The sequence below is a fragment of the Populus euphratica genome, unplaced genomic scaffold (assembly GCF_000495115.2).
Source record: "Populus euphratica unplaced genomic scaffold, PopEup_1.0 scaffold20.1, whole genome shotgun sequence".
NCBI lineage: Eukaryota > Viridiplantae > Streptophyta > Magnoliopsida > Malpighiales > Salicaceae > Populus > Populus euphratica.
In genome coordinates this window covers 2,782,905-2,804,363 of record NW_011499854.1, presented here as the reverse complement: position 1 = coordinate 2,804,363, position 21,459 = coordinate 2,782,905, and the positions used below count along the sequence as shown (strand labels likewise).

General features: G+C 30.6%; 1 protein-coding gene across 3 annotated transcripts; it reads right to left on the bottom strand.

Moving 5' to 3' along the window:
* Nucleotides 1-13,110: 13,110 nt before the first annotated feature.
* On the bottom strand, nucleotides 13,111-17,844 carry LOC105122726 (uncharacterized). 3 transcript variants are annotated; one of them, XM_011021999.1, is made up of 9 exons: nucleotides 17,692-17,844; nucleotides 17,346-17,450; nucleotides 16,012-17,143; nucleotides 15,628-15,919; nucleotides 15,143-15,352; nucleotides 14,785-14,958; nucleotides 14,280-14,474; nucleotides 14,069-14,182; nucleotides 13,111-13,710 (listed from the first exon to the last, which is right to left on the bottom strand). In XM_011021999.1, the coding sequence occupies exons 3-9, from the start codon at nucleotides 17,097-17,099 to the stop codon at nucleotides 13,375-13,377; spliced, it is 2,409 nt and encodes an 802-aa protein (XP_011020301.1). In that variant the 5' UTR covers nucleotides 17,100-17,143; nucleotides 17,346-17,450; nucleotides 17,692-17,844; the 3' UTR covers nucleotides 13,111-13,374. The 3 variants fall into 3 exon arrangements, with proteins under 3 accessions (XP_011020301.1, XP_011020299.1, XP_011020300.1); XM_011021997.1 differs by lacking the exon at nucleotides 17,346-17,450; XM_011021998.1 differs by lacking the exon at nucleotides 17,692-17,844 and having other exon boundaries at nucleotides 17,346-17,667.
* Nucleotides 17,845-21,459: the final 3,615 nt, after the last annotated feature.

The following is a 21,459-nucleotide window of genomic DNA, read 5'->3' as shown; positions in this document are numbered from 1 at the left end:
TTATTTTGATGTGTTAATATTAAAAATAAATTTTTAAAAATAAAAAAATATTATTAACATATATTTTAACATTTTAACATAAAAAACTATTTAAAATATAATAATAACCACACTTCCAAACATACTCACACTTCCAAACAAGCTCAAAATAAGAGAGAAATCACGGCTGGTCTTTACCTTCATCCTTCTTTACAAGGGAAAAACAAGTCCAAGGAATTGAATAGCAAATATGGAAAATACAATCCACCTGCATTTATTATTGCCCCCTTTGCTTGGATATTGCCAACAGAAAAAAAAAAAGAAAAAAGAAAGTCAGAGGCCAAAAAGCAAAGATAACTCTAGGTTTGTGTTACAAATGGTGCCACTATTTGGCAGTTTTTTTTTTTCAGTAGATTTACATATAATTTTTATTTTTCCATGGATGCATGGATTTTGGCCCATGTTTACTTTTGAGCCTCCCATAATACACAAGTCTCCATTTTGGTCCATTTTATCTACAGAATACGCATTCAGTTGTAAAAGCCAGGCTCGAAGCACAATTTAACTATTTCGTCACTTGCATGAAAAACTCTAGTGATTTTGCCCTTGTCAATGAAAGTATCATTTACTTCCAGTCACCGACTCTAGCAATGCCACCACCAATCAGCTAAAATTTAAATTTATTTACTAGATTTATAATTTTTTAAATAGATTAAAAATTAAATTTTACTAGATAATAAAATTAGAATTCTTAAATGAAAAGAAAAATAATATTATATTTATTTTTTAAAGTACTTTTCATTCAAAAAAATATACCAATAATATTTTTTTTTATTTTTTAAAAATTATTTTTAAGATTAATACATCAAAATAATTTTAAAACATAAAAAATATATTAATTTTTTTTAGAAATGCTTTTTATATGCACTTTCAAACATTAGCCTCCCACCCCATACAATTATGCCTTAGATAGAAAATCAGGGCTTCATATTACTACTATGGTAAACTTAACTAGATCTCTCCTTAAACATAGTTTTACCATACCAATTCATAAAATAATTTGATGGACTATCCACGTAATATATTTACACAGCAAATCTTTATTTGACCACGTAGAATCTTCAGTTATGTCTAGCAGAGTACATTAAGATTCAAATGTAAAGACATATTCTTTAATAATATAAAGACATACTATTTAATAATATCTTTAATTAAATCTGTATAATTTTCCATTTTTTAATATAAGGTTATTTTGTTCGACTATAACGTGAAGGGTTCAATATCATAGATAAAAGAACCACCGTTTACATTCATTTATAGACGATTATATAAAACTCTTATTATTTTAAATTAATGCCATCGCTCCGATTTTATTTTCTTGAGTATCACCATCACAAATACAATTTACACTGTAATTCTAAGTCTTCCCGTAGTGTTATTAATTTTCTTTTACTTTGAGAATAAAATGCTGTTTAAGCTTAAATAGAAGAAAAAAAGAGTAAAAACTAGGATAGGATTGCACTCTAAAGACACGAGTACTAAGAGGTGATTGTAAATAAAAAGAAATAACATGTAAGGGCTTCTTTGTTTCTATATTTTAAAGGTATTTTTGAAAAAAATTAATTTTTATTTTATTTTTTTATTAATTTTAAATTAATATGTTTTTAGTGTTTTCAAATTATTTTGATGTGTTAATATTAAAAATAAATTTTTAAAAATAAAAAAATATTATTAATATATATTTTAACATGAAAAATTATTTAAAAAATAACATTAACTACAGTTTCAAACAGGCTCGAGAAATCACGGCCGATCTTTATCTTCATCCTTCTTTACAAGGGAAAAACAAGTCCAAGGAATTGAATAGAAAATATGGAAAATATAATCCACCTGCATTTATTATTGCCCCTTTTGCTTGGGTATTGCCAACAGAAAAAAGAAAAAAGAAAAAAGAAAGTCAGAAGGCAAAAAGCAAAGATACCTCTAGGTTTGTGTTACAAATGTTGCCACTATTTGGCAGTTTTTTTTTTTTTTTTGTCAGTAAATTCATTTACTTTCCAAAGACAGAAACAACCAAACAAAATAAATTAAAGAAAAGTGAAGTGGCTGGGGATGAACTGCCTGGAGAAGGGGAAAGGGGGGAGAGGAGAAAGAGAAGAAGATCGAGAGTTGCATGCAAGTTGCTGTCTGGTTGGTATAGAGGAGCAAATTGATTTATAATTTGTTTCTAAATGTTTCACCTTCTTGTGTTGTTTTCAGAATATTTTTTTATTTATTCTCGATTAAATCTATATCATCTTCATTGTTAAGGACCCTTTTCTTATACATTTCTCAAATTTCAAGAGGTATGATTTGATTTCCAATTTAATCATGTATTATATGTCATATGTGATTAATTGCAGTTTAGTCACCAAAGGGAATTTGGACGGAATCTTCTCTAAAGCAAAAGGTAAATATATTACATTTTCTTCTTTCATCGAAAAAGAAAATGTAAAATTTTACAATTAATTATGCCTCAAAACATCATTTTGCATAACTACACAATGGATTTTAATTAGAACACATAAAGAAAGTAGAGGAAAATTTAATTGCATCTACATAACATAAAATGGTCTTTTTGCATGTAATTTATGATATATTTGCCAATGAATTGATTTGGATTTGCATAATATGTTTGGCTTGTGATGTATCCATTCACATGTGGTTCATCATTGGATTTAGTTTATGTTTGTGCTTTCCAATTTTGGTTAGTGCCCGAATCTCACAATGATTTCACCTCAGACTATGAAAGGAAGATAATCATGGGATGAATGAATTTTATCTGAAAATAAGATTCACCCCCCAAACATTTTCTATAAGCTTAGTTTGAAGCCCGTGTATGCAATTGTTGTATTAACAAAACTATGAGCTTATTCATCATCCTTGTTATAACTATTAATTTCAATATGTTTTCTTATAATAATTATTAGTTTTACATGTTTTTTTTTTTATTTCTATTGTGACCGTTAATTTTAACATGTTATTTTTGATAATTTTAAACATGTTTTTTTATTTCTGATATGACCGTTAATTTTAATGTATTTTTTTAAATAATAACTATTGTTAACACTATTAATTTCACACCCGTTTCTTTATTTTTACTGTGATAATTAATCTTAACATGTTTTCATATATAATTTATATTGCAACCATTAATATTACAATGTTTGTGTAAGAAGTTATTGTATTAACAAAATTATGATCTTATTTTAGATGTGTTTTTATTTATTTATGTTATAACTATTAATTATAATATGTTTTCTAATAATATTTTTGTTGGAATCATTAATTTTACATGTATTTCTTCATTTTTGTTATGATTTTTTTTCTTTCAACTATTTTTTTGGTTAAAACCATTAATTTTACATGTGTTTCTTCATTTTTTGTTAGAATCATTAATATACATGACACATGTTTCTTTGTTTTTTTTTATAATTATTAATTTTAATTTCCTTAAAATGATTTTTATTGAAGCTATTAATTTTACATGTTTTTTTTCCTTGTTATGATTGTTTCCTTGTACCATTCTTTTTGAAATATTAATATAACACATGTTTATTTTGTTTATGTCATGAATGTTAATTTTAATATGTTTTTTAACAATAATTTTTTTTGTTAAAATTATTAATTTTACATGTGTTTCTTAATTTTTCTTATGATAATTATTTTTAATATATTTTCTAATACTTTTTTTATTATTAGAACCATTAATATCACATGATTGTGTAAGAAGTTATTGCATTAACCAAATTATGATCTTATAACTATTAATTATAATATGTTTTCTAATAACATATTTGTTAGAATCATTAATATTACACGTATTTCTTCATTTTGTTATGATAGTTTTAATTCATTTTCTTTCAAACCTTTTTTTAAAAATACCGTTAATGTTAATTTTACATGTGTTTCTTTATTTTTGTTATGATCATTAATTTTAACATGTTTTTTTATAATGATTTTTTATTGAAATTGTTAATTTTAATTTTACACGTGTTTTTTTATTTTTGTTATAATTATTAATTTTAACTTCCTTACAATGATTTTTATTAAATCTGTTAATTTTACATGTTGTTTTTGTCTTTTGTTATGATCATCAATTTTAACATGTTTCCATGTATAATTTATTTAAAAACATTAATGTTACACTTGCTTTTTTATTTATATTGTGACCGTTAATTTTAATGTATTTTAACAATAATTTTTGTTGAAACTATTAATTTTACAGCTGTTTCTTCATATATTTTATGATTGTTAATCTTAACATGTTTCCTGATACTGATTTTTGTTAAAATCATTAATTTTACATGTGTTTCTTTTTTTTTTTAATAATCATTAATTTTTTTTTTCCAATGATTTTTATTAAAGTTGTTAATTTTTTTTTCTGTTGTGATAATCAATTTTAACATGTTTCCTTATATAATTTATTTACAAACATTAATGATATACATGTTTTGTTATTTTTGTTGTGAGGGTTAATTTTAATGTGTTGTAACAATAATTTTTGTTGAAACTGTTAATTTTATTCATTTTTTTTCTCATCACAATTAACTTTAACATATTTTCTCAAATTATTTTTATTAGATCCATTAATATAATGTCATATGTGTTTCTTCATTTTTGTCATGGCTATTAATTTTAATGTGTTTTATTATAATGATTTTTTTAAGTCTTTAGTTTTACTAAGATATGAACTAGAAGCCCTGATAGTTAATCCAAATTTATCAAATAAGATGATGTTTTTTATATTTAAGCCCTGATAGTTAATCCAAATGTATCAAATAAGATGATGTTTTTTATATTTTTACATGATATCAAACCCTTAGTAATTAGTATATAGGTTGTAAAAGCTTTTTTCCCCCATAATTATCAATTTTTGAAAAGATTTTTTTGCATAATTGTCAAATTCTTATCAATTATTATATATATATATATGCTTAAATGATATAGTAATATACCGGCGAGTATGCAATTATATATAGGTAAAACTTAGAAGTTAAATCTTATGAATTATTATTTATATATATATAAGCTTAAATGATCTCTATATAGTAATATACATGCGAGTATGCGCAATTATATATAGGTAAAACTTAGAAGTACAATAATGAATATAATAATTAAGAAAATTAATGATATATATATATATATAATTTCATTTAAGAAATTGAGTATAGGTAAAGGTACCTTACTATTTGAAAGAGTAATAAAGTTTTTTTACAAAATTATCTTACTAAGTGATGTGTACTCATATTCATTAGGGAAAACTTTTTAAAATCATGATAGGATAGATCTTTCACAATTAATATGGTATTATAATTATTGAATATATATACACCTATCATAGATTGTCACGTCATTTATTTAAAAGGAATAGTAAATAAATTTTAATATCTCCTGCATTACTGTGTTTGAAGCAACTTGACTCTTATAATATTTTTATGCCTAACATTATAGGAGGAAAATGTTCTCTAACAATCCAAGATTGGGCCGACTTCACACAATCAGCGAGGTGCTGCTGCTAACTATGGAACCTCAGGTGCTGCAATTTATGAACAAGTATCGGATGGTAGAAGAATCTCAGAATATCAAGGTGTCGATAGGTTAGTGTTGTTGCCCCTTTTCTTCCATGGTTTTCTCTGCACATACAAGAAAATAAGCTCAGGAGCCTCCTCTAACGCAAATGTAGTACCAGGGACCAAGGGCAATATGTGGCTCACGCATTCAACAATGGAGTATTTATACCAAATCAACCATCAAGCACGGGTAAAGCTATCTTTAATTTCCAAGATTTGTTTGCTTTGCTGAAAATCATCAACATTTTGATGATGTAACTACTAACTCGAAGGGTTTTGCTAAGGACAGTAGCTACTGCATGAAGTCTTAAATTCTAGCCATACGTACAAATCGGAATGTAGGATCCTCGATTGCATTGGCTGTCCATTTAATTCAAAAAATTAGCGTAAATTGTTTGGTTTATTATTATAAAAACATGATAAACAAAAATTATCCAATTTTTTTTTAATATAGTTTTCATATGTTTAAAACTATACATATATAAGAAAATAACTCATGACAAACATGCTATCATCATAAACAAAAAAATATAAAGATCTTAATATACATACTAAGCATATATCAAGTTATAATTGATATCAAGATAAAGTTATAGCATACATATTAATCATGCAATATATCTAAGTTTAAAATAAAAATAAAGAAAAATACTTGTCGAAACATTTTAAAACAATGAAGTTTTTGTTGTTGTCATTAATGAATCTTTTATCTTTAAAACTTTATTGTTTATCTCTTGATGCAAATGATATTTACAATAAACTTTCTAAGATTTCTACAACATCACATAATTTAGATGCACTTTTATATAAAATATTTGAACCAAACTAAAAAGACTTGATTATCTCTCAATAAGATCAACTTAAACTCTAAATTTGAGACAAAAATTAAAACATATAAAAGAGGAGGAAACATTAAAAATGAGATGAGCAAAATTGTGTAAAAATATATAAAAAATCATGTTAAAAACCCCCCCTTTTATAATGGATTTTAGGTGTTAAAAAAGTTAAAGAATTAATTATGGTAATAATTAGAAATAACTTTCACAATTATCAACTTTTAATTAGACACTGTAAATCAAGAATTAAACATAAATATCTTGGAAATAAATCTGAATTTTTTATCTAAAAAGATCATTTCGGTTTGGATAAAAAAAAAAGCTTATAGAAGAGACTGTTCATGTTCTAACATTCATAGGTTGAATTCAACAAAAAATAAATTGGAAAAAATAATTTTTTATAGGCCAGCTGATAATTATAATAGATTGGCTAAAAAAAATATAGTCTAAATTATTATTTTATAATAAACCAAACCCAGACCTCGACTAGTGCTTATGTGTGTGAATTTAAGCCTAAAACCCACTTTAAACCCAGACCTCGACTAGTGCTTATATGTGTGAATTTAAGCCTAAAACCCACTTTACTCATGATCTCTCTCCTCTAAAAACTTGGAGGTTTTTTTAGTCTAATTTTAACTTTCAACTTTTTATTTTATAAACAGTAATAAAGTTTTGTTTTTTTCCAATGTGGAATATAATTCTTTTAGAAAGTTTTAGATTTCATCAAAACATGTCAACGTACCAATAGTTTTTTAGATCAATTTTTCATTCACTCACAATTTATTTAAATCATGTTAATGTTTCATGTTAAAAAATTTATGTTAGAGTGTTTCAATAGAAAAAATTGGAGAGCAGGAAAATTGTTTTTATTCATTGAATGTGTTGTATATAAATATAAATTATAAAGTGAGCTTTTGAATTATTAGATATCATAGAATATTAATCTATCATTATTTTAAATTACCTAATCCTTTTGAATTCAAATTATTCTAATTGTATATCATAATATCTTTAACACCTCCTTTTAAGCTTATGGTTGGGCAAAATAAAAAGCTTGTATTTAAAAATTAAGAATATGGCACTTGTAAGTGACTTTGTAAATATATATGCTAATTGGTCTTTGATAGAAATATACTGGCCTTTATGTTATCATTTTTTACATTCTCTTTAACAAAATAAAAATCAATTGCAAATGACTTTGTAAATATATATGCTAATTGATCTTTGATAGAGATATACTGGCCTTTATGTTATCATTTTTTGCATTCTCTTTAACAAAATAAAAATCAATTTCTATGCGCTTTGTCCTATCTTTAAAAATAAAATTAAAGATTAGTAAGCAACTCCAACATTGTCACATCATAAAACAATAAGAGTGTCAACTTCTAGACTAATTTTCCTCGTTAGTGATCATAACTAAATAATTACAAAACTGACATTAGCAATTTTTGTATATTTTTATTCAGTGGATTATCTGAACACTATTTTTTTAATAGTTGACTAGGAAATTAAATCTTCTTTCTAAAAACAATGTATAATCTCATATACTTTGTTTGTCATCTTATATATTTGTTCAACCTTTATCAAAAAATTCATGTAACTATATTATTGTAATTGAGAAAAGAAAAGACCTAGTTAATTCTTTCTTTAAGATATCGTAGAACTCTTTTACAACTTTGCCACTGTATAATGATAAGATTGACATATATTGATATATCTTGTTGACAATGTAGGCTATGTTAGGTCTTAATAGGCAAGCATATTATGGTTGTCTCTTTTTTGAGATTGTTATTTGTTATTAAGAAATGCATTGAAAATGTTTAACAATCTTAATATCCACCTTTTAGAAATTATAATAGTTAAGATGGTTCTAATCGTAATGGCCTTAATAACTTAGCTCTAAAAGTAATCGAGTAATTGATTTTATTTTGTTAGGCATAACCCTTTACCATTAACATCGTTTTGCATTTTTCTACTGACCTATCTACCTTGTATTTTAACTTGAATACCTCTTAATAGGCAAGCATATTATAAAGAGCCAACAACTTGAAGATACATTTACGCGCCATCTATTGGATCACCATTCAAAATATTTAGTTACAAGTTGGAGGGAAGAAGGGGTTTTTTCTACCTCAACACCATCCATCGATCATAGTTTTGGCTAGCAAATATTAAAGATAATTTTATTGTGATAGTAGAATATCATTGTCATGTCTAATTACTTCAATACCTTAAAAGAAATGAAGATCATTGAAATATCTTAAATGAAATTGAAGATCCATCTTCCATGGTGGGATTGGTTCCTATGATGACCGTATCATTTACATATACAAGAAGATACAAGATTTCAGTACCATGTTTATAAATAAAGAAAGAACAATAAGCAAGAAAAAACATAATGGCCTTAATAACTTGGCTCTAAAAGTAATCGAGTAATTGATTTCATTTTGTTAGGTATAACCCTTTATCATTAACATCGCTTTGCATTTTTTTACTGACCCATCTACCTTGTATTTTAACTTGAATACCTATTTATTACCTATAATATTAGCATTGAGTGTTTTTAAACCAAAATTCACATTTTATGAGAAATCAAAATCAATGTTGTAAACACAACTATCATGACAACTCTCCATCATGATTGTTGCATTGCTTAAGTGTAACAACTTAGTTCTTTTAATATACGAGACTCATCATTGGTGTTAGTAAGGAAAACTAGTTTCTTTTTAGGATTGGACTTTAAGGTCATAGAGTGTGTTCTCACCAATTTTGCAGCTTTTTAATCAATTTGTAATGATAAATGATGTGAAGTTATTCTATGAGTCTCCATAGAAACTACTAATTGATTAGTGTTATCTGTAACATTTAAATTTTTTAATTTATCCACGTGTTGGTTAAATCTTTTCAATAATAACAATGTTTTGAGGTGCTGAAACAGGATTATTAGTTAAGAAATCAATACCTTATTTAGTGATAATAATATTTAAGCAATAAGAACTACTTAATTGCTTAGTTACATTTATTAACGCAACATAAAGTAGTTAAATTTTTTTAATGATGGATATAAAAGTTGAATAGGTAGAAACTATGAAGAAATTGGTATGAAATGAGTATTCCAAATGAGTATTCAAGTGAGATAATTGGATGTGAGTAGCTTGATAGAGAAAGATTGATGAGAGTTAGGCATGATAGGAGATAAAAAAAGGTAGAATGAGAGAGGATTGAGAAGTCATAGAAGTAGAAAGAAGTAACAATGTCATGTGTATTTGTTTTGATACCATATTTCACTGCAAAAGGTTGGAGAGCCAAAAAAAACCTATTTTTATTCATTGAATGTATCGTATATAAATATGGATTACAAAATGAAATTTTGAACTATGAGATAATATAGAATATTGATCTATTATTATTTGAAACTATTGAATTTTTTTAATTTAAATAATTCTAATGGTTTATTTGAATATTTCTAACATGGATATTAAATTCCAATAAATTTTTAACTTAATAAATAAATAAAATTTATTTTTAATTTGATCTCTAATTACTCATTCATTAACTTTGTTCTTAAACAAAATTTTCCAACTGTCCATAGCGAAACCTGTTGTTAAAAATTTATTAGCATGCTATATCTCCCATACTTGCAATATTATAGCCGTTGTGAGCTTTATTTATTTATTTATTTTTGATAAATCAGATATATTGAAACTACTCTTCCCGCCTTAACTATTTCCTAAATAATTCCTCATTTAGTTCATTTACACTAATGATTCCATTTAAGCTGTGTCAGGTAACAAAGAAGAGGATGCAATAGCTCGTGATTTGGGTTCATCTACACAACTGATTAATTTCCTAGTACGCTTCTATTGATGTTTAGCGAACACATAGAGATACTATCATAGAAAGTATATATTAAAAACTTTATACATACATACATATACATATATATAAGCAGATAGAGATACTATCATAGAAAAAGTATATATTAAAAACTTTATACATATACATATATATATATATATATATATATATATATATATATCGTTAAGTGTCATAGATTAAGTTCACTAATTGGTGAGATTTCTAGGTCATTCTTGCTTATGAAATTAATATTTATGTTACAGCAGATACCCAACCACGCTGAGGAAGTAGGAGTTATGGCGCAAATGACTCGTGACCAAGATGTTGCCAACTTTAATAGGTAAAGAAAAGCCTAAAGATCCATCTCTTTTCAATATCTCTTTAGGCCAACAAATGACTTGACAAGAGGCAAGTCTAGATTTCGTGGAGTTGCAAGTTATTCAAAGTCATTATGGCTTAAAAAACTCTGAGTATTAAAAATCTGACGTGATAAAAAAAATCTAGATTACCAAGATGTTAACTCAATTATCTTTATTTTAATCATTTATATCTATTTAGTAACTGATTATGGACTGATCAATTTTCATTTTATTTCGAACAGGCATGACGGCACTAGCAAATGGCAAGCTTGGACTCCATCGAGTGAACATATCTTGAACATTTTTGGTTAGTCTTTGCTTTTTATATCCTGAAGAGTCAGTTTGGCATCATTTCTACGTTTTGATTTTGTTTTTAAGAACTAGAAGATCAAAATAGGAAACTTTTTTTTTTGTGATTTTGTTTTGTTAAAAAACAAAAATAGTTTTAAAAAACATGAATAGCTGTTGTTGATTAGTTGTATATTCTATTTCTAAACAATAAATAATATAAAACAAACCCTAGTCAGTCCACTGTGAATTCCAATTGTTTTCATAGAAAACTAAAACATAAAGAATTTGCTTTGCATATGATTATAATTCTTTTTCATAAATTTATATTTTACTTGTTTTATCTGCTTTTGGTGAGTTAATAAGAAAGTAATTAAGTTTACTGGTTCATGTATAGTTCCAGAATTTTCTAGCTTTATCTTTTAATGGCTAAATCAATTGTTTAATAAAATTCTCGTTTTTTCATAAAAAAACAAAACATATTTATTTTTATATGTTTGTATCGAATCAGAGACGGAAGCAGCAATTGCTTTCGACCTAGCATGCATAAAGCAGAAACGATACCAAGCAATCACCAACTATGACATAAGATACTATAATGTTGAGGCAACGATCAATGGCAACACACCCAGGCTGGCACAAATGGAAGCGGAAACAACATGCCCTGTAACAGCACAGGTGCAAGCATATCCTCACGGGATAAACACAAACGATGCTGGAAACATCAACAATACCCAACCTACAATCTATCATGCTCGAGGGTTTCGTCCAGCAAAAGAAGGTCTGCCAAACTTTGTGGAGATCTTGGGTCTTGTGAAGCAGGATAATGGATCAGGGTTAAGGTTCCAACATGGAGATCTTAGCCCTTTCAACGTCTACCAAATGCAAAAGGTAAGCAAACCAGCAGTTCGAAACACTGCTTTTGGCCTTGGACATGCAACTGCAAGTGCATTTCAATCTTACGAGCGAACAGAAACTGGTGATCATCAGTACTCCTCTTTTGCACCTCAGTCGGCACAAAACGCTCGGTCGTTCCCGCTTTACTCCTTCAACTTTGAGAGTGAGCATAGGTTGAATACTGTAGGACTAGGGTTTAAACATTCAAGCACAAGCCGTTTCAAGGTTTACAAGAGGAACACCATGTGGACAGGGAAAGCAAAGGTGAACTTCTGATCCTTGAACCATATGTTATATATGAACTCAGCTATGTTTTATTTGCAAGAACATTTTTTATTTTTTTAATCATGGATGATGTTTGCTAATTAGAGATTATGACTATAACTTCAATTAGCAATTTCTGCTTTGCCTAGTTTAAGGACAATTTGTTTGATATCCTGATAGTTCTTGGCCTCGTAATTCTGCAGTTTCCTGTTTTAAAGATAGTAATTTTATGATTGTCAAGCAATAACTAATCACCAGTTATTGCTTGGCAATCATAAAATTACTGGGTTGGACTTAATTAAAGTGTAAGTTAATCCAAATAAATTAAAAAAACAAGTTTTTCAGTTCAATCAGTATAGTCCATTGTACTTGAGTTAAGGCTTGGGGCTAGAGGCTTCAGATCTAAGCCCTGAACAACAAACACCAACTCTCTTTGAAGCTGAGTCACTTTAAACATCTTAACTTAGATAATATTTGAAAATGTAATTATAATTATTTTTTAAAATATTTTTATATAAAAAATATTTTTTTATTTTTAAAAATTATTTTTAATGATTTAAAAATATCAAAAAAAATATTAATTTAAAGTAAAAAACATAAAAAGATTTTAAATTTTTTCAAAAATATTTTTAAATCAAAAAACAAACTTATTTATTTTCCATGGAAAAGGTAAAAATATATCCATGGGACTCTAGCTCCATGGGTACCAATACTCTCCCTTTAGGATGGAGGTCGCCAGTTCTGATTCTTAAAGGAGCGAACCTAAATCATAACCATCCAACACACACACAAACACACAAACACACACTGAATCCCTTAGTCCATCAAAATGAGTTCTTCACGGCTTGGGACAATAAAAAATCGGATTTGACCTCATCAACTCGCCCTGTCTCAGGTCAAGTCCAGACCACTAGTTTAGCTGCTAGCCTGCTACTGCTATGCAGACTACAGCAAAAGCTTGCAAACAGAAACCTCTGACAGATTGAAGCATGACTGCTGTTTTCTGCACGACTCTCAAGCACATAACTGGCAATGATTTATTTATTATATTGAATTGAATTGAATTTCTCATCCAAGCTGTTTGATAACAAGCTCTGTCTAGTTTACAAGAATGCAGAGGCGTGGCTTCTGCTGCATTCCAACAAACCTGAAACTTCGAACCAACCAGAGGTTTTCTACTGCTTATTTTCAAAAGTGTTCTCTTTTCTCTTTATATTTACGTTGATAAAAAGGAAAAAAAAGAAACAAAAGATGTGCAACAAAATTCACTTCCAACCCTCATGCAGACCAGACCTCACGAAGGAGTTCATACCTTGCATTTGCTACTAAATCCCCTGCATGTTCCTTGTGCTTTCCATTTCCATTTCCATTGGCCATGATAGTTGGAGATGATGGCAATTTTTCAATTATACTGGTAAGAGGAGAATCTAATTCCTCCAGTTCTTCGTCACTGGTGTAACCTTTCCTTTGTACAGCAGATGCATTCCTTGACAACGGAGACTTGGTTCCCGCCACTGCAACATCAGATGAGGAAGGTGGAGTGTACACAACTGGAGCAGCTGTGTAAGGGAAATTTCTTGCAGCATCTCCTAACAATCTCCGCTCCAAAATACTCTGTCAAATGTAATCAACATAATCCTGTGGTTTATTGCATACATTTGTTGTTTTTGCTTAATATTCTGGCATGAAGGCATATATACATAGAGAGATTTTACTCCCTGTTCACCATAAAATTTTCCACATATACATATAATATAAAGTCAATGAGGTATTCCCAGCAAGCTAGTAAAACATTGGCAGGCCAGGAACATCAAATAGGTATTCTTTTATCATTAGGCATGTTATCTCCCAAACTTGAACAGCATCATCTTTCTAGAATATCCAAAATAAAAATGGAATTCAATGCTCCCAAAACTATCCGGCTTTAAACATAACAAAGGTGAGATTGAAATAAAAGGAAAGGAAGATCTACCTCAGCGTTCAATGCTTCTAATACAGCTCCAGAGACGGGATCTGGCCAGAACTCATCAGGAGTAAAGTTGCAGAGTATCCGCTTAACTAACGGAAGACCAATTGATGGGCATACCTTTGAAACATAAAGACAGAAAATCAATCACTTCTGAGATTAATCAACTTCAAAGGATGGTTTTTAAATACAAAAGCGATAAGATTGTAAGGTCAACCTCCTTCCGGATTGATCGGTCCATAAGCATGTCTTTTGGAAGCATCAGAAGATCACTCAAGTCATTAAGAAGAAGGAAGGATCTAGTTTCACCATATCGCCTGTCATCACCCTCACTGTCGTGCTGATCTTCTTTCAGGGAATCATCAGCATCTATGCCGAACATATCAGTAAGCCACCTAGACCAATCACCAACCTGCATGCAGAGTAAGCCACGCATTGTTTTTACACTTGCAGAACATTACGTTCAATTTGATTTTGCAGAGAAATATGTGATGCAGAAGGGACCACATCAAGCTTGCAAAGCTTCAGTATGCCAGTTTAAGACTAAAATGTTTCCATCGGTACATATTCTTTCCAACTATATAGCTGCAAGGTTTTGACATGTTTAATAAACTGTTTGGCCAGAGTGAAGAGAATTTTACTCATCAGAATACCACTCGCTATCAAGCCGTTGTAGGATGGATGAGGCAGTGAAATCAATTAAAGTCTATGCTAATACGTACAGAATTTTTGAGTTGTGCCCCAGAACCAAAGCTTAAGTCTCCAGCAGGAATTGGTAGAATCTTGGAATCTACGATAGGATCTGAAATAGGGTCAGTTGGAATCTCATGGGAAGACTCACGTAGAATAGCATTGAACATTGCCACATCTAGTCTGGCAATACACTGTTCCATCACCTGTGAAAGAAATTAAATTACAATTAAGCCACCAAAGCAAAGAGTTGATAATAAGGCTAAACCAGATTGCAGTCATCTAAACATTTGTGAAAGAAGGGATATTTCATGAGCTTGAACTAATAATTCCATGCCTGTAATACTGAAATATAGAAAATGAAGGCCAAAAAATAGAAAAATTAAATACCATTCTTGCAATGATGTGCAAGCAACCGCACTCATGACCTCCTGCTCTAGCAGGACAAAGTCGTTGGAGAGCATCCTTGAAAGCATTCTTCCATAAGTTGATAGAATAACTGCCTTGCTGCTGATCACCCAAGGCTGGTCCAAGCAACCTTCCAGAGGTTTTATTGGAGGCCAACTCCGCAGCAGGAGATTGCATATGTGGAGTCAAAGCCTGAAAACATAAGAACATAGAAGAAACTAACAAGGATAAATAAAATTAATATCTAAAGCTCATAGCATAAATGGCCTATTACAATGAGAATATGGTAATGAGACTTGAGCATTCAGTCTTGACAAATGACAGGGTCAAATGAAGTCAGGCCAGGAATTCATTTATCAAACAAAAAAGAGAGGAAAAAGTGGTTTTTTGATAGATGATTTTCATGTTCTACCTACAAGCATCAACAGAAAAATTTATAAAATTTGATGATCCCCACACTTTCTTACCTGCCACCATACAGATTCGACTATACGGGAAAATATCCACGATTCAACTTTTTCTAATGCAGCTGTAAAGGTTCCCGTCTCCTGCCAATCGTCAGCAAACTGCATAAAACCATTAACTTGTTTACTACCAGAACCACTCTTCCATTTCACTGCTGTAGACTTTCCTTCACTTTTCTTGCTACCCCCATTGGACCCCGCATGCCTTGCAAGGGGACTTGAGTTCCGTGAACTTCCAAATGCCTGAGAAATGATCTCTCTCAGCACAATTGTGTTGGACAACCAAAATGTTAACCTTTACAAACAAAAGGAAAATTATGTTAGTCAGCTATAAAATAATAGCAACACTTGGAAACAATTCTGACATAAAACGTGATATTTACTTACCTTGGAACATCATTACCACAGGACTTGGAAATCAATGCAAGTCCTGAAACAGTGTTTCTGGCGATCGTAGCTCGCTTATCTTGGGTCCAATGCTTGCAAGCATGAATGTAGAGTCTAGAAAGGCGTCGTGCAGGTGTGTGCACCTTATGTGCTGAGCTCCCATGTTCTGGTACTACAGAATATAGTGAAATTTCAAGAGCAGCAACTTCTCTTAGCTCTGCTTCAAGTTTCCCAATTCTCATTTCCATGTCTTCAATCTTTTGAATTAATTCTGCTTCATCCTCATGTTTACCATTTTCTTCAGCATCAGCTGTTTCATCGTCACTTGCAAAACTCTGAGTACCATTCGAGGCCTCATCTAAAACATCTATTTCTCTTACATCTTCCGCAGACTTATCATCAGCTCCTTCAGACGATTCTGGAGAAGGTTTAGGAGGAGCTGTCATGTCTTTAGAATTTTTATCAAAAGAACTTTTCGAAGTAACTTTTGACAGCCCTTTATTTGTTTTTGCAGGTTTTTTAGTAGTGTTATTTACTGCTTTAGACCTAGATTTACCATTGTCGCGATCAGATCTCACCCTTGATCCGCGAGGACCACTTTCTGATGAATTCTTATTGGAAACTGATTTCGGGACTCTCGAAACATTTTCTACTTTCTCATCCTCAGCTATCACAGAGTCCCCTTGAGATGAAACTGAATCTTTTATTGTCTCAGAATCCCACTCCCCTTCCTTCCCCTGATTAGCTTTCCTATCTAATTCATCAGAATGATCATCTAAAGCCTCATCCTTGCTGGCTTTGGCAATCATGGGATTGACTTTTGAATTTCGAGGAGCCTCCTCAGACCTGTTGGCATCATCCACATAATGTATGACCAAGTTTTCATAAACTTCAGGGGGCTCTGAGCCCGTGTTCGAATCACTTACTAAAATAGCACTGGAGGAGTCTGGTTTAGCAAGAAACAGAGCTTTAGATTCAACTCCCTTTATATTCGATGTTTGATTCGTTTTACGGTCTCTCCTTTCAGTTCTTCCCGAGCGCTTCGACTGATTAGTATTGGGAGTTCTTCTCATGTCAGTCTCTTTCATTCTCTACTTCCTTTACCTCCTCCTCCCACAATCAATCAAGCGAGCTGTTATCAACAAGAGAAAATATATGTAACCTCATGAAAAAAAGCACTTAACAATGTGAACAACATTGAACATTGCTGTCACTTCTCCATTCAAAATCAAGCAGAAAACACAGAGCATCATCAAATCCAATCTCAAGCATTCACAATAATCGCGTTCAAAAACCAGATCTAGTCATTGAATAGAGAAATGAAAAATGATTACCTTAAACAATTTCGAAGAATGCCAAGAGTTAAAAAGCTTAGAATCATCAATTCAGAAACCTTAAAAGAGAATCCAAGCCAAATGATCTGTAACAACCTTAATTTTCTGTATGGCACAAGGAACAAGCAAGCAAAAATACTAGAAAACGATAGCTCAACCACAAAAAAAAGGAAAACGAACGAACGAGCAACAAATAATCTGTAACTGTAACTATCAAGAGAGGAAAAGAAAAGGCATTTCGCCTTCACAAATTAATTATGCCAAAAACGACAGAAAACGTCGACACGAAACGACAGAGAAAAGCAGTGGTCACCGCCGTTAAAAAACAGAAAATAAAAGAAGTTACCGTATAGTCTTTATTGCTCAGCTTCCAGAAAAAGCTTCCTAATGATATCTCCTCTCCTCTCTCTCTCTCACTCTCTCTCTCTCTCTCTCTGTCTGTGGCTAAAACGACATGTGAAATGCGAAGCTTTATATTGCAACTGGCTGGGGGCGAGCGAGCGAGTGCGGGAAGCTGGCTGGCATTTAAAAGATGTTTGTATTTTTGTACGGGCATAGTGATGACCGGGAAGAGGCTGTCGGTGGGAGGGAGGTGACTGGGGATAACCGGTTTGGAGCTTGACGCGTTACGGGGAAGAATTATCGGTATACCTAAACTGCCATCATTGTCTTTCTTGAATTACCCCAACCGGGTCTGTCTGTGTCTGTACACCGTTAGGAAGGAGGGAGATTGGTGTTATTTATTTATTTATTTTATTTGGATTTAAGTTAAACTGGGGGACATGAAGGAAGGTGTCATGTAACCATCTTAGGTTGTTTTTTCAGTATTAAATTTGTATATATTTTCAGTAGAGTAAGGTCTACAATGCGTGCAGATTCAAGAATCTGCCAGCATGGTCAGTAACCAGGATCGAAATACTTGTGCACACCGACTGGAGTTATTTCCCAAGCAATTGATCTACAATTTTCCTTTTCATATTTCAAATTGATGGCATCAAGGCCCTCTTTGCTGTTGAATTTTAACTTGCTTTTTGTCAAAAAATAAAATAAAACAGGTTGAATTCCAACCCTAAACAGACTACTTTTTCTTTTTCCGGGAACTAGTTAAATTAAAAGCTAGTTATTTATTTATACTCGATGTTTTACTATATTTATCTTGGTTAATTAATCTTAAGAAATAGTGAAATTCAAGCGTAATTTTAAAAAAAATGCATTTCATCAAGTTTAATCCTAAAATTTGTCAAGATTTGAACATGTTGTGCATCTATTAACATTTGCGTTGTAGATTCATTCAATCAATTTTTAACATTTAACTTATCTAAAAATTAACTATGATTTAAATAGTGCTTCGAGAAACTGTTTAGAAAAATCAAAAGACATGTTCATTATTATAATAGAGCCATGCTTGACCCATGATACTCGAAATCAAATGATTGAGGAGGAGGGTGTTTAGGTATTTACACGTTCACGACATTAACAGCCAGGCTGCAGCTAGCCATTAATTTCTTTGCCTTCAGGTTCCATAGCAAATCTCTTACAAAAAATAAAATAAAAAAATTCTTGATTCCTTGAACAGGCCGTCCATTAATAGTACAATGTAGCAGGAGGAAACACAGATCCATTTCTGTGATGGCACTAATGATTCCTAGCAATTTCATATATGGTTTCCTGTACGTTCAGATGTGCAAGGGCTTCGCATTGCCACAAGTTTTGGGTCGCCATGTTCATCTTGACCTGTGCATGGAAGCAAAGCACTCGACAGAGAAATGATCACCCCAGATTCGCCACTCCAGAACTGGTCGCCTTCTGATAGATGCAAGATAGCATGCATGTCGAATTGAGGGCAGTCTTTGGATTTATATGAGCAAAAGTTTCCTTAATTATTATTGTGTTTTGCGCAATCATTTAATTAAATTGAAATTTGGATTTTTTTTTACTAGTTTAGTATTTTTGAAGCCCTTTTTCAGAACCACAGTAGGAAAAATATTAAAAAGGGTTCAAGGGCCCTGTATAAACAAGACTGAAGAGACATCCTTCCTACCGAAGGCCAGGGTAACATGTGGATTGTGGTCAATCTGACATTGATTTAAGTAAATTTGACTGCGTTATATAGATTCAATGCTCACACAGACACTTTTGGTTTTTTTCTTCTTCTTCTTTTTTTTTAATTTTTCCTTTCTTGGAATTATTAGCAACTGAAGGTTCTAAGATCAATCCCCTTCAAGTGAAAACGGTGGGTCTAGTCATGTGATTGCTCTGAACTATCAAGTGGCTTAGTCCAACTGTTCATTGGAAACAAAAGATAATTTCATGACTAAAAAACTACAACTAATTGTATTGTTCTTGGATTTCACAAATCAATGAAAATGGGAAGATATAACCATCTCTTCTTCATGGTCAAGCACACTACACTATAATTCTCGCATAGATTATTTTCCTATTAAACACTTATCAGAGGCTGAGGGAGTTCCATTTATGTAAAGTTCAGCGAATGAATATATAGGAAAAGGGGATAGAAAACAGTATCATACCCTTCAATCTTAAAGCTCTGGCAATTTCAAGTAATTTATACTCTCAAATACGGAAAACATGTCTACAGGCGACCCCTTGCTACTTCAATAAACCTCTTCAATGGTTAAAGGGAAAATATCATACTTATCTCCCAACTATCACCAATTCTCAATTGGATCCCCCATCTATTAGACATTGCCCATAAAATTTAAATTTAAAATAAAAATAAAAATGAGGACCTATTTATCTTAAAACAATGTTGATCATGTCAAAGAAATTAAGAACAGGTTAACTGGATGATATTTGACAAATAGATGCGATTGAGAATTTCTTGTTGAAGGAGTATATTAAAAATTCCATAATGATTAGAGGATATATATATATATATATATGTCTTTTTACTCATTTTAGCTTGCCTCTTTCTTTTTATCAAACTTTTTTTAAAAAATTAAAATAACCTCAACCATCCTTACCCAACCTCACCTATAATTTGTAATATATAATATCAAAATAACTAAGTATATATAAAGTTAGATGTTCATAATATCTTGCAAAATACAATGAAACATAACTATATTTTACATATCTAAACAATGTAAAATTGAGAATGTGATAAACCCAAATTTAACGGGTCTAAAAAATTCTTTAAAGACCCAAAAACCTATAATCTCAAGCAACTTATATGGACCTAACCTTAAGGAAGAGCTCATCTCTTATGAGTTTAGTATAAGAAAAAAGCTCAATTATTATGAACTCAGCCTTAGGAAAAAACCTGAAGTCATGAATTCAGCCTTAGGAGCTCAACCTAGAGAAAAAGCCTAGTCCTCATAAGCTTAGCTTTTATAAGCTTAGCCTTAGAAAAAAACCTAAAGACATGAGTTCAACCTAGAAAAAGAGCTCAGCTCTCATAGGCTTAGCCTAGAGGAAGAGCTTAATCTTCATGGTCTCGATTACATTTTAGATCATACTCTCTCTACACCCATAGATGTATAAAAGTTCTTTAAGAATCTATCATATTTCCATCAGTAATAATGTTGTATAAGGGATAGTGTAAAAAAAGTTCTCTAAGGACCTATCATATTTCCATTAACATTAATATTTGTGTAAGAGATATTTAGTTTTTATTAATACATATATCAGAGATATTTCCTCTCATTAAAACTATCAGCACAAAAATAACATTTTAGCTCCTCCTCTCCATAAATAGACAAAATTCATAGGCTATAAATACATCATAAATATCAGGTTCTTAATCTTCATTCTTTACTGCATATTAATTTTCAGAGTCTCTCTAAAATATCATAGTTTTTTCTCTAAAAAAAAATGTTTACTTAAACATCATAGATTTCTTAAATTCACCACATGAGACCTTTTGTAGGTGCCAACCATCAACCACCTTGACTTACTAAATATCAACCACTTTGGTTAAGGAGAATGGATCAAATTATAAAAATCAAGAGATTACCTAATTATCTAAGGCATAAGTTTTGTCTCCAAGTTATATGGATTTTTTAGAACATCATCAATTGACAATATATGTGAGAATTGATATATATATATATATATATATATATCTATATATATATATATAAAAGCACTCAGT